The 14,261-nt window shown below is 38.7% G+C and overlaps 1 protein-coding gene across 8 annotated transcripts in view; it reads left to right on the forward strand.

Moving 5' to 3' along the window:
• LRRFIP2 (LRR binding FLII interacting protein 2) overlaps positions 1-14,261 on the forward strand; it is an 84,564-nt gene that overhangs the window by 54,232 nt on the left and 16,071 nt on the right. For 5 of the 8 annotated variants that reach the window (XM_049766420.1, XM_049766413.1, XM_049766415.1 and 2 more), the window contains 2 exons: positions 1,897-2,067; positions 5,356-5,448. In XM_049766420.1, the coding sequence (XP_049622377.1) occupies positions 1,897-2,067; positions 5,356-5,448 (264 nt within the window). Of the gene's footprint in view, positions 1-1,896; positions 2,068-5,355; positions 5,449-8,079; positions 8,173-14,261 lie in introns of all 8 variants that reach the window. The other 3 variants (XM_049766417.1, XM_049766418.1, XM_049766419.1) reach the window with 1 other exon arrangement.

A 14,261-nucleotide genomic window follows, 5' to 3' on the forward strand; every position in this document is an offset into this window, starting at 1 on the left:
CACCATAATCACAAGATTGTAGAATTATCACCATTTTCCAGTTTGGAGCATTTTCTGTATCCTCAAAAAGGACTGACTCATACTCAGTCGCAACCAAGCCCTGAGCTCCTGCTAAATTATTTTCATTTTATGAATTTGCCTGTTTTGAACATTCTACATACATATAAATAGAATCATGCAATTGTTTTTCTTTGACTTTTTAATTAGCAGAATGTTTTCAAGATTTATCCAGAGTTTAACACGTATACAATTTTTAAATGACATAATAATGCTCAAAATACATGGATTTACCAGATTATATTTATCAGTTGATAGACATTTGGACCGCTTCTTATTTTTGACTGTTATAACTAATACTACTGTGGATATTTGTATACATGTTTTTATGTAGACACCTTTTCATTTCTCTTGAAATAGAAACAGAATTGCTGGATCACATGGTAACTTTATGTTGACCAATTTGAGGGGCTGCCAACATCTTTTGCAAGCTAGTGTACTGTTTTGCTTTCCTATCAGAAATAGAAATTTCCTATCAGCAATAGATCCCTATTTTTCCCATAGTTTCACCAGTACTTACCTTGTTTCTATTTTTTTTTTTAATGCTGGATTATACCTATCACAGTTAATTTGAAATGCTATCTCACTATGATTTTGATGTTCATTTTTCTGATTTCTAACGAAGTTGAGAATGTTTTTGTGTTTATTGGCCATTTGTATATACCGTGGGAAAAATTCTATTGAAACCCTTGCTTAGGGGGCCTTATAGGATGCTGGGGATCGAACCCAGGTCCTTCCTGGGTCAGCCACGTGCTGCAAGACAAACACCCTGCTGCTGCCTTATCACTTTGGGCCCATAGCCAGCTTCTTAACACAATTTTTTTTTGAAAAAGCTGTTCTTTCCCCATTGAATTCTTTGGGCACCACTGTCAGAAATCAGTTGATTAGACTGGGAAGAAGGCTTCAATGGACTGGAATGCTTTGCCAAAGCCCAGGTTCAAGTCCCAGAAATGAATAGTTTGCAGATCACTACTGGGAGTGGCTCCTGTGCACTCCAACACTTGACTCTTCCACTTCTCCAAATCAGTTAATCATGGATATTTTTTAAATTTTATTTTATTGAAACCATTGTTATCGACAAAGTCCTTATCAGTTCTGTTTCTTTGGTCTTATTTTGGTCAAACATTTATATTTATATGTATATGTTTAACACTTAAAGAAGTGGTTACTATGAAAATTTTCTTTTTTGGCTTAAAAAGCTAGGTAGTAGACATATACCAAATTAGGTATAATCACTGCTACTTTAGGTGAAAACTTTGAAATAATATATTAGACATTTGTCTTAAAACAGTTTTTTTTATTCTTTACTGTAATATGGCTAAAATTTGAATAATTACTGTAAAAACATTTTCATTTTTACGCACAACAGTAAAATACAACAAATACTGAAAACAAACATGTAAGAAGTAGGAAAATGTAGGTGGATGCAAAGTTTTCTTGTAGAAAGAGAGCTGTGTTCTGTTTTATTCTAAAAAGGCTTGTTTTTAGAAGTAATGACAAGAGTGACCTTATTTGTTGTTGTTGGGATGCAGTGTAGTGCCATGCCTAGTACTCCTGACTTACTTCTGGCTCTGCATTTAGGGATCACCTTTGGTGGGGATAGGGTAACCTAGATGGTGTCAGGGATCAAACCTGGGCTGGCTGTGGGCTTTTTTTTTTTTTTTTTTTTTTTTTTTTTTTTGTGCATGTCTTAAGCAAGGATATCCTTAAACTGCTTCTGTTTTTCAAAATTGCTTCTTTGTGTTTTTCTGTGCCAGTGCTATTAGCCTCTGCTGTGGATGCATACAGTGAATGTTTTTTATCTTAGTAGTCAGTCTGATGAATTTTACTTTCATTTAGGAATCTTTGTCTGAAGTTGAAGAAAAGTACAAGAAAGCCATGGTTTCCAATGCACAGTTAGACAATGAGAAGAACAATTTGATATACCAGGTAGATACCCTCAAGGATGTGATCGAAGAACAGGAGGAACAGATGGCAGAGTTTTATAGAGAAAACGAAGAAAAATCAAAGGTAATTGCTTATCTGGTGCCATGCCTTTCTCTTCAATCAAAAAAGTGTTGGGTTAGTGGAAGATTGCAGCCTACAAGAAATGAGGTTTCAGTTAAAACTACATGGTCCAAGGTTGGAGTCAGAGTTCCTGGGTAAAACTTGCCTTGCATATGGTTGCATCTGGTTGGGCCCTGAGATCAGCAGGATTGATACCTGAGTGTAGGAGTAACCTCTGAGCACATCTGGGTGTGACCCCAAAATAAAAACCAAACTAAATGACCTAAGGAAATTGACAGAATATAATGTATTTCCCTTTTTAAGTAAACTTTTTATTTTCTTAAGGAATACTTATGTTCTCCTGATTTCCAAAAATAGAACACAACTTTTATCTTTATTTTCTGCCTCTCAACTGCAGTAGTTTCAGTGACTCATTTAATTTTTCCTGTTACAATTGGTTGGAATTCCAGCGAGCTCCAGACTTTTAGTGCTGTGTTTTCTTCCTTCCTATGAACTTTTAAGTGATTCAAGAGTTTCTAAATAGCTAAATAATAACTAATAACTGGAGATAAATCTTTAACCAGACATTTAAAGACAACATTTTGGAGAAAACAAACTAGAAAATGAGTGTGTAAGGATGATGCATATATAAGATGCACATATGAATGGGTGAGATGAAAGGGAGAAATTATAACAGACACCTCAAATATACAAAAAAATGATAAATTTCTAAGAACAACTTTATTCCACTAAGGTGGAGAATTTTACACCAAAACCTGAGTTAGGAGGAGGCAGAAGCCCCAAACAAACAAATTATAAGGAGGGAGGGAGGGAGAAAGGGAGGGAAGGAGAGAGGAGGAGGAGGAGGAGGAGGAAGAAGAGGAGGAGGAGGAGGAGGAAGAGAGAGAGAGAACAAGAGAGAGAGAGAGAAAGGAGGGAGGAAGGATGGAAGGAAGGAAGGGAGGGAGGGAGGGAGGGAGGGAGGGAGGAAAGGAAAGAAGGAAGGAAGGAAGGAAGGAAGGAAGGAAGGAAGGAAGGAAGGAAAGAGGGAAGGAAGGAAGGAAGGAAGGAAAGAGGGAAGGAGGGAGGGAGGGAGGGAGGGAGGGAGGGAGGGAGGGAAGGAAGAAGGAAGGAGAGAAAAGAGAATTCTTCCTAATTTCTTTTGAAACTGGAGGGTAGTTGGGGGATCATACCTGACAGTGGGTGGACAGGACACACTCCTGATTGATGGGACTCAGACCATATGTGGTTCCAGGGATCAAACCCAGATTAGCTACATGCTTTACCCATTGTACTATTTGCTTGATTCCAACTTGTTTTTTGAATTCAGTATTACTCTAACCAAAGGCAGACCGGATATACTCCTAAAAAAGAAATTTCCAGGCTATTGTAAATATTGATGCAGAGATATTCAAAGAAGTATTCATTAATTGAATCCAACAATATTCATATGCCATGGTCAAGTAGGATTCATCCCAAGGATTTAGGGATGGTTTAGTATTTACAAATCAGTTAACAATGTACCGTGTCAACAGAAGGAAAGATGAGATATGATCATGTCACTAAATGCAGAAAAAGTCTGACAGTTTTAGCATGCATTCATGATAATGTTCCTCACCAAAATAGGGACAGAGAACTTCAAGATATTAACACCCATTTGCAACAAACCTGTATCGTGAAATTTTAAAACCTTTCCTCTTAGAAGAGGAACAAAGCAGATATTCTTTCTCCACTATTGTTCAATATAGTTTTGGAAGTCCTAGCCACAGCAGTCGGGCCCGGAGAGATAGCACAGTGGCGTTTGCCTTGCAAGCAGCCGATCCAGGACCAAAGGTGGTTGGTTCGAATCCCGGTGTCCCATATGGTCCCCCGTGCCTGCCAGGAGCTATTTCTGAGCAGACAGCCAGGAGTAACCCCTGAGCATCGCCGGGTGTGGCCCAAAAACCAAAAAAAAAAAAAAAAAAAAAAAAGAAAAAAAGAAAAATAATGGCATTTAAATTGGAAAAAAATTCAATAAAAATTACCCACAGATGATGTAATTATACTTATATATTAGCAAAATAATTCACTAAAAATCTTTTAAGACAAATATAGCAAAGTTTTAGGTTACTAAATCACTGCACAGAAGTATGTTGTTTTTTTTAATAAAATAAAGAAAAATTTAAAAATACATTAAAATAGTGTCCCTGGAGGCTGGAGCAATAGTACAGGGGGTAGGGCATTTGCCTTGCATGTAGCTGTCTCAGGTTTAATTACAGGCATCTTATATGGTCCTCTGAGCCTGCCAGGAGTAATTTCTGAGTGCAGAGCAAGGAGTAACCCCTTAGCACCACCAGTGTGGCCCCCAAATGACCATATCATATGATCAGGGGTTACTCCTGGCTTTGCACTCAGAAATCGCTCCTGGTAGGCTTAGGGGACCAGATGGGATGTCAGGAAACAAACCACTGTCTGTCCTGGGTTAGCCGCATGCAAGGCAGGTGCCCAGCCACTGTGCTCTCACTCTGGCTCCAGTGCTCAAAGTTTACTTATAACTTTGCATTCAAGGGTCTTTCTTGATGGTGCTCAGGGATAGGGAACGGATCTGTATAGCATCCTAGGGATCGAACTCAGGTAGGCCATATGCAAGACAAGTGCTCTGCCCACTGTACTATTTCTTCAGCCCCTGTAAGTATTTTACACAGTTGTCCTTATAGATTTTAGATGCATAGAAAGTGCATATATATATATATATATATATATATATATATATATATATATATATATATATATATCTTTTACATTTTAGTACTGTTTAGTATATCTTCCCTCCAGGATTTGTTTATATTTACAAACTTTTATGTCAGCTTTATTATTTTTTGGTGTGGGGTTGGGGACCCTTCCATTGTTTTTGAGCCTGAGGACAATTCCTAGTTATACTTGTGGGTGATGGTTGGATGCTCAGGCCTAGTGATTCTGGGAGTTGCCAGGTTCGTTCTCAATGATGCTATGTGGGGTCATGGAGTGCCAGGGATCAAATCAGGGCCTTGAGCATGCAAGGCATGCACCCATATATATTTTAAAGTCTCTATCAAGTCATCTTAATATTCATAGGATTGTTTTTTATCATAGGATAATTTGGGCTTTCTAGATATATAATACTGTGTGGTGAAATTGAAAATTTTCTGAACCTTTCCATTGAAAACAAGTTTTCTAAGTTACTATTCACTAGCAATTCAGGCACATTTCTGGAATTCATACTCAGCTTTTGTTTTGTGACAAAACAAAAAAAAGTTTTGTGTTAACTAATTTTAAAAATTTGTTCAAATACAGGAGTTAGAGAGGCAGAAGCATATGTGTAGTGTGCTTCAACACAAGATGGATGAACTTAAAGAAGGTCTTCGACAAAGAGATGAGCTTATTGAGGTACGTAAACGAATTGAAAATAATTTGGGGAAGCAAATGGATTTAGTGGGATGAAGGTATGTTAGGAGTTTAAGTGTCAAAAAGCTCACTTGTCTTTCCATATCTGATTGTTTCCCCAAACTCATAGAAATTTGAAGCAGAGAGATTTGAAAATTAATTCTAAAAATCCTCTGCACTCCCTCATTTTATAGTAGAATTGTACTCTTTATTCCTAAGCACATTTTCCCCCTATAGATATATGCCTTAGAAAATGAGCAAAAGGAAAAGTTAGGGTAATATTGTTCTTCGGAACATGATGAATGCTGTTCTTCTGAGACACAATTCTGGGTGAAGAAGAGATGAGATCTTCCTTTAGTTATTTTGGAGGCTCATCTGCTTGTGACGTAGAAGCCACCAGTGTTGGAAGGAGTCTGGATCACTGTGTATGCTTCAAGAATTTATCATCCATTTTTTGGCAGGGGGTTTGTTTTTGTCCGCACCTGGCAGTGCTCATGGGTTACTCCTTGTTTTATGCTCAGGAATCATTCCTGGAAGGCTCAAGAGAGTCATAGGGGGTGTTGCATATTGAACGCCAGACAGCTACGTGCAAGACAAGCACTCTACTCACTGTACTATCACTCTGGCCCCAAATTTATCATCTTTTTGTACCTATTACCTTGTGTTTATTTCTGCTTAACTTAAAAAAAAAAAGCTTTTGCTTTTGAGTTTATCTTTTTATCTTGGGGTAAAATAGTGTGAAATTAAGTTGGACGGTTGGATAGGAAGGATCCCAAGGATCTCGGTATGGCTATCCAAAACACCTAAAGAATTCTGTAGTTGACATGATGTTTGAGTGAAGGCCAGGCTTTTTTGGTCTGGGTGCCTCACTGGCCACTCTGTACTTATTAGTATCTCTGATTGCTTGGGCTCCTCTTTTCTTTCTTCCTACATCTTTTTCTCTTATCCTGTAGCCCTGGCTCACCTAATGAGTCTCCCTATACTGATTTTGAAATAAGAGGATAAGAATTTTATTGTAGGGGGGCCAGAGAGATAGCATGGAGGTAGGGTGTTTGCCTTGCGTGCAAAAGGGCAGTGGTTCGAATCCCGGCATCCATAGGGTCCCCTGAGCCTGCCAGGAACAATTTCTGAGCATAGAGCCAGGAGGAACCCCTGAGTGCTGCCAGGTGTGAGCCCCCCAAAAAAGAATTTTATTGTTTTTCTCTGTGAATTTGTATCACTTTTCATCATCTTAAGACTGAATTGAATACAGCCTCCTGAAAGGATGTAGGCTTTGTGAATTCTCAGTGCAGATAGATATAATTTTTCTCATGTATCATTGCAGATATAGTGAGATAGGGTTATGAATAATATGAAGCTTATTATCCAAATTCTGAATCCTGCTGGTGTTTAAGAATAGTATGAATTCCTTTTTTTGTCCTTTTGGTGTTTTGTGTGTGAATATGCTAACACTTCTTATTTCCTTTTTCTTAATTTAAGATAGTTATTTTTCCTCAGTTCATTATTTAAGAAGAAAAATACAATTATTTTGAGAGTGGCATTTTAAATTTCAACAGCTTACACAAGGTGGCTACGTGTTTTTTATAATTTCATTTCAGAGAAATTACAGTGCTAAGCTGTTATAACTTGCTAAAATAGTTTCTTTAAAAGCCCAGGATTCTGAGTTATATGAGCTCTAAAAAAAAATCTTGTTTGGGGAATTTCTTTCTTTTTTCTTTTTGGTTTTTGGGCCACACCCAGCGGGTGCTCCTGGCTCTGGGATTCTGGGGATCGAACCTGGGTCCATTCCCAGTCAGTCACATGCAAGGCAAACACCCTACCGCTGTGTTATCACTCTGCATAGAATTAGGAGATTTTCTCTTTATGTTTAGACTTAATAGATCTGTTAGATGTTAATACCGCAGTTTAAAATGGAAGAACCTTGACTATAATAAAATGACGCTTTTTTGGACTTTAGAACGGATAATCACACAGTGAAGTCATTAATATATGAGTTGAAAAGTAGATGATAATTTACCAATAAGGTGTTAAAAGAATCCTTTACTTAAGTAGAGAGAGTATTAAAGTATTAAAGCATCATATTCTAATTGAACAAATTATCCTGGAACTGCTAAATATTAACTTCTAGGTTTCCTAAAATTTGACAATACTTTGTTGCCATGGATTCTGCTAACAGAAATTCAACATGATTATCCTTTTGCATGTTTTTATTTCTACTTAAAACATTCCAGAGCTACCGCTTATTCCTTACAAGAAGATCATTGATTAATGAGCAAATCTGAACTTCATTTTCTAGAAATATTTTCCACATTTAAGAAAAATATCTTTATCAAAAAGGGGTGCACAGTTGGAGCTGTGTCTGCTGAAACCCAGCTGGTTTCTGTCACATAGCTCTGGTCGGCAGTCACTTCCAGTTCCCTCGCTCACTGCTGTGGCAAGGGAGCTAGCAAGTTGTGGCACTGAGGGACTGGGTGGCATCTTTCCTTAGAACAGACAACCCATCTTCTCCAGTTTAGTTCAGACTTGACCCTTTTATTAAGCTCCTTTATTAGCCTATTTTTTTTTCCTGTTTTCCTCCCTTGAATGCTCTTGTTTTCTTTTTGCTCTTATTACTTCTCTTCCCTTCTTCTCCAGGAAAATCAGCGCATGCAGCAGAAAGTAGACAACATGGCAAAAGAAGTGTTTGAGCTCCAGGAGACACTTCTTTGGAAAGATAAAAATATTAGGGTATGAGATGAATTAGGCATTTGGTGCAAAGCTCGCTGATGTGAAATAGACCAATAAGATTTAACTTAGAGCCATAAAAATCTGTCCTTTGGATCATGTTTTGAGCATTTCTGTAGTGCGAAATGCCACTAAGCAGAAGAGAGAAGGAAATTCCCATGGGAAAACCTGATGCGATTCTTGGAAAGACCCCTCTTTCCAGTCAGCTCTGAGCTTCTGAAATCTACAAGAAAGAACTTTCTAGAACTTTTACTCCCTTAGGACTCTGACCCAGAAACAAAAACGCAGGCATTAAAATTCTATGGCTAATTTGAACCCTAACATTGAAAGAATTTGGTTAAGAAACGAGATTAGGGAGTGGGACTGAGAGAAAAGATGTTGGCATCACGTAAATCCATAGAGAATAAAATAGGAAGAGACAAAACTCATTTTAATTACAAAGTGGATAGGAATGTAAGATTTGCCAAAGCTGCCAGAATATGATGTCAGCTCTAATTATAACTCTGAATGCTCCAAAAGAGGGGCCCAGATAAGGAGAGGCAAGAACTTCTATTATTGCTGATCCTGTAGGTAAATTACAAGTACACCTGAGAGTGACAAAGGCCTGTTAGTTCCTGCTCCATGGCTTTTGTCTGACATTTCCCTCTGTAGCCTGAGTGCTCTTTTCTGCATCTTTAGGAGAGACTTTAGAGCTGTGGCTAGTGAGCCTGACATTGTCAGGGAAAGATTGCTGTGAGGGACACATATGGAAAACTCTGTTCCCAGGACATCATGAGAAGGCCTTGTTTCTTCCCAATGTTGGGTGGAGTCGGGGAAAGCTGGCCAAGAGTGCCTGTGGTAAACACGTCTGGATACAGAACTCTGTACCTGATGGTGGTGTGTCGGTCGGAGTGTTTACATATCCTGTTTGATCCACACTACCTAAGAACCCTGTTCTCAATAGTAATGCATAGCCAAAAGTGACTTCTTAGCAGTTTGGTAGATCCAAAATTTTAAAGGAATACAAACATGGTTCAGAATTTGTTCTTAAAATACTGAGTTTCTGGGGCCGGCGAGGTGGCGCAAGAGGTAAGATGTCTGCCTTGCAAGCACTAGCCAAGGAAGGACCACAGTTCAATCCCCTGGCGTCCCATATGATACCCCCAAGCCAGGGGCAGTTTCTGAGCGCTTAGCCAGGAGTAACCCCTGAGCATTAAATGGGTGTGGCCTGAAAAACCAAAAAAAAAAAAAAATACTGAGTTTCTAAAAATCTACTCAAGGCTGGAAGAACTCTCTAGGCTATAAATGAGTTTTATTAGGAGTCTAAGAATTAGGATTATAACTTAATGATTTTATTAAGATTTTTACTTAGAGAATTTAAAATATAAAAACATTATTCCATAAGTAGATAATTTATAAAGTTTAGTTAAATTCTAGTCATTCAATATCTAGAATGGATCTAGAATCACTTAGGGCCATACATAATTTTTTTTAGCACATATCTATCTCAGGACAAAGATTTTTTTTGTTTGTTTTTTTATTGTGGGTCACATGAGGCAGTGTTCAGGGATTTCTCCTGGTTCTACACTCAGAAATTGCTCCTGGCAGGCTCGGGGGACCATATAGGATGCCGGGATTTGAACCACCATCCTTCTGCATGCCAGGCAAACGTCCTACTTCCATGCTATGTCTCTGGCCCCCGACAAAGAATTTTTTTAAATAACATTTTTTTAATTGAATCAATAGACACACAGTTACAAGTTTGTTCATGATTTAATGTCCAGCACTCATCCTTTCACCAGTATTTGTTTCCCACCATCAATGCCCCCAGTTTCCCTCCTGTCCATTTCTCTGTCCTCCCTCCTGTCTGCCTCTATGGCAGATATTTTACTTCTCTCTCTTGCCTTTTTTCCTTTAGACACTGGTTTGTATTATGTGTATCAGTTTACCTCCTTTTAGCACCCAGGTCTTGTCCAGAGCCATTCTTTTCAACTGTCATTGTCCTAGTGGTTTCCTATCTGTCCTAGCTTGACTTCCTGGCTCTTCGTGGCAAACTTCCTCTCACGGACCAGTCCTCCTGACCCTGGCAAGACTTTTTTTATTCTTTTTTGGGCCATTTCTGATGATGCTCATGGCTTACTCCTGGTTCTGCATTCAGGAATTACTCCTGACGATGCACTGGGATACCAGGGATTGAACCCAGGTCAGTTGCATGCAAAGCCAAGTGCCCTTATCACTGTGCTATCACTTTGGCCCCCAAAACTTTTTTGATAAGTAGATTAATATTTTGAACTGATTGTTTGGGCCCACTATAGAAAACACTATATTTAATGAAATAGTTCATCAAACTTAAAAAAAAGATTTTTGTATGAAAGCCATTGTGATTTACAAAGTTCTTCAAAGTTGGGTTTCAGCAATACAATACTGTCAAACCTCCTTCCACCAATGTTCCCAAAATTCATACCAAGCCATTCAAACTTTTTTTTTTAATCAAAAAGGCAACCTGATAACTAAGATATAAATACTATAACTTATACCTTCAATACTTTTTTGGCATTATTGAATGAATAATGGCTAGGCATTTTTTTCTGTGGTCTGCCATGACCTATTCCTTCTTTGAAGATGGTGGAAGACTTCCAAGTAGCACTCTAGTTAAAGTTCAGCATTTTGGTCTCATTTGGTGCAGGAGTCACCAAAACCTCATCTGTGGTGCTGAGGTGGGGTTGGGGTGGACAAAGCCTGAGATTTACACATGTCTTAGGCTTCAGCTCTGAGCCACCCTTTCTTATATCTTTTTTGTTTGGTATTTTGATGATGTTCTCCTGGTTTGGAGAGCGAGTTCAAAGGATTGAAGTATCTGCTTACTTGCAGAGACCTTGGGTTTAACTCCTGGCACCACTGGGGCTGGCCCTGGTACTGCTGCCAATATGCTAGGAGTTTCCAGGGTATTCTTAAAAACTGCTTGGGAGATCCTCTCCTGCCCTGGAAAAAAATAGTGGCCAAGTGCGTGGACATTCCTTGACTTAAGACCACTTTCAGTATGGCCGGTGCTCCCTAATGTTTCATGCGCTTTCAGTTTTGTTTTCAAGATTGAAATTTAGTGCTTCCTGAGGAACGTGATCATTATTCTCATGTCGAAGGTCAGCTTTTCTTAGCTCTTCCTTTCTAAGTCGAGTAGCTGTGTCTCCAGCCCACAGCTCTTGTAAACTCTCAGGGATCATGTGTAGACTAATTCTTAGAAGGATTTGTATGCTATATAACAGCATAAGACACATGTTCCCCTGTGCGTTATTCAGAAAGTCAACGCAAGAGTTTAAACTGTGACACATACTATCTTTTATGTCTTGCCATTAGAATTTGAGGTTAAGGTAGTGTTAAAGAATTTTTTTAGCTCTGTACAAGCTTGTGCTTTTCACCCTAAAAGTAAAATTTTCAGGAGCTATTTTGGAATGCAGGCACAGGATGGTTGGTAGTTATGTGGTCAGGTTATACAGAGGATTTTAAAATCCAAAATGATGATACATTTAATCCAATCAGAAGATACTTGAGGACTTTTTTTTTTGTTTTTTTGGGCCACACCCGGCGGCACTCAGGGGTTACTCCTGGCTGTCTGCTCAGAAATAGCTCCTGGCAGGCACGGGGGACCATATGGGATACCGATTTTCGAACCAACCACCTTAGGTCCTGGGTCAGCTGCTTGCAAGGCAAACACTGCTGTGCTATCTCTCCGGCCCCATACTTCAGTACTTTTAAAACTTGTGGCAAAATGGAAGAACTTACAAGATGTGTTTTATTTTCCCATCCACAATTACAGGAAGATAGTTTAAAAAGCCTCTTCCTCACCCTAACATCTGATCCTTAAAATTTGGAAATTGAACAAATGACATATACTACTACTGTGTTCTTGAATTGCTGGTTTCAGATTGGTCTTTTTCAGAAAGGTCTTTTGTATTTAATGATGATCTTTATTTAGAGCATGTTGTCAGTAGCAGCCATCAACCTGGTTAAATGTAGTGAAATTGCATGGTATAACTGCATGCAGACATCAGCAACCAAGACCACTAACCCAGCAGAGTGACTGTCAGTAGATGAGGAAGTATTGCTTTGTGTTTTATTGTCTTCGTGTTATATTATTATCATTAAAGTAACAAAGTGCCAATATGAGGTTGAACTGTTAGAATAAGTGCTACAAATGTTAGCATCTCATGATTAATTTAAAGATATACTCGAGAGAGACACAGTACAGATTGTGTAAATATATACTGGTGAAAAGAAGTTAGCTACTGACATTGCAGTAGCTATTTGGGTAAGTGAGGAGTAGGATTCTAGTAGCGTGTGTGATGACAGAAAGGGAATATAATTGTACTTTTTAGAGGCCATGATATAGAAAAAGTAGGTGAGAACTTTGAAATAAACTGGATCTATTTTATGATTTTTGTATTTCCTCTGACTTGATGATTTAAAAAAAAAACATAGTCAGTTTGAGTTAAGAGACCCATACTTATTTCTTATTTCTGCATAACAGAAATGAGACAAGTATAGATTACATAAGGAACAAGTGATATAAAAAATGAAATAACTGGGAAAAATAACCTTTAAAGGAGAAGTGTAAATGTATATAAAAATGCCTGCCACATAGCTGGAGATTGAGATATAAATTGTTCCCATTCCTTACTCATTCTCAGTTTGATTACAGAAGAACACAGAAGAACATTGCCTTGATTTTAAAAATGGCCTATTTGGCAGGTAGCAATTGAGTGGTTCATTACCTCTGAACCCAATAAACTGAGAAGAAAACTTACTGTTTTACCTTAACTTTTGAATTCATGGCAGAAAATTCTAAATACACTAGCAAAGGTGTCCGGAAAAGGTTTTTACAAATAGCTTACCTCTCAGGTCCCTGCCCAGGCTGCTTAGCTTGGGTATGCGTTGAATTTTGCTCAGTTTTTATTTTATATTATTATTATTATTATTATTATTGATATCATATTTTGTTTGGGAGTCTAGAACTACTCTTACTACTGTGCTCAGTGGTTAGTCCTGGCAGTGCTTGGGAGACCACATGCAGCGTCAGGGATAGAAGTCAGGCTGATAGCTGTACTAACTCTCTGACCCTCGGGCCAGTTCTTTTACATAGAGTAGGTTTGATTTGGTTACAAGAGTGTTTCTGCTTCTGTGCTGTACACAGAAGCCTTGAGAGCTGTGGGCTGAGGCTCTAGGCAGGGGTCCTCCAACTTTTTAAACAGGGGGCCAGTTCACTGTCCCTCAGACCATTGGAGGGTCTGACTATAGTAAAAACAAAACATATGAACGAATTCTTATGCACACTGCATAGATCTTATTTTGCAATGAAGAAACAAAACAGATACAAATACAATATGTGGCCCGCGGGCCATAGTTTGAGGACCACTGCTAGAGGGAAGAATGCAGATGGACAGCCCAGTAGGTATTTCCTTAGCAGTCTAGGGTCTGCGTGTTGCAGTGCTTTATACCCAAGACTCCTTCAGGCCTGTGCCCCTGACTTAGTGCTGAGTGACCTACTCCCTTTCATGAGGAAACAGGCATAAGTAAGTGAGGTGCTAAGACTCAGGAGCCTCATTACAAACCCAAGTCTGTTACCGTCCATACAGGGACCACATTTATTTCGTAGTGTTTTGTTTGTCTTTCAAAGTTTAAAATACACCACAAAATCAATAACTGTTCATTTTATTAAAAAAAATAGAACCTCGAGAATTCTTTGGATGTTAGAGATTTTTAGTAATTGGCATTTGGCAAATACTTTACTATATCCCTTTGAAGAATAAGGATTATAGTCGATTAAGATGCCTTACGTAGGGGCCGGAGCAGTGGCAGTCGAGGTAAGCCATCTATCTGCCTTGCAAGCGCTATCCTAGGATGGGCTGCGGTTCTATCCCCTGGCATTCCATATGGTCTCCCTAAGCCAGGAACGATTTCTGTGCGCATAGCCAGGAGTAGCCCTTGAGCGTCAATGAGTGTGCCCCCCACCAAAAAAGAAAAAAGAAAAAAAATGCCTTATGTATATAATATTTTTCTCAAGAGCCATTCTTTTTTATGTATGTATGTATGTATGTATGTATGTGGGCTAGAGAGAT

The sequence above is a fragment of the Suncus etruscus genome, chromosome 20 (genome assembly GCF_024139225.1).
Source record: "Suncus etruscus isolate mSunEtr1 chromosome 20, mSunEtr1.pri.cur, whole genome shotgun sequence".
NCBI lineage: Eukaryota > Metazoa > Chordata > Mammalia > Eulipotyphla > Soricidae > Suncus > Suncus etruscus.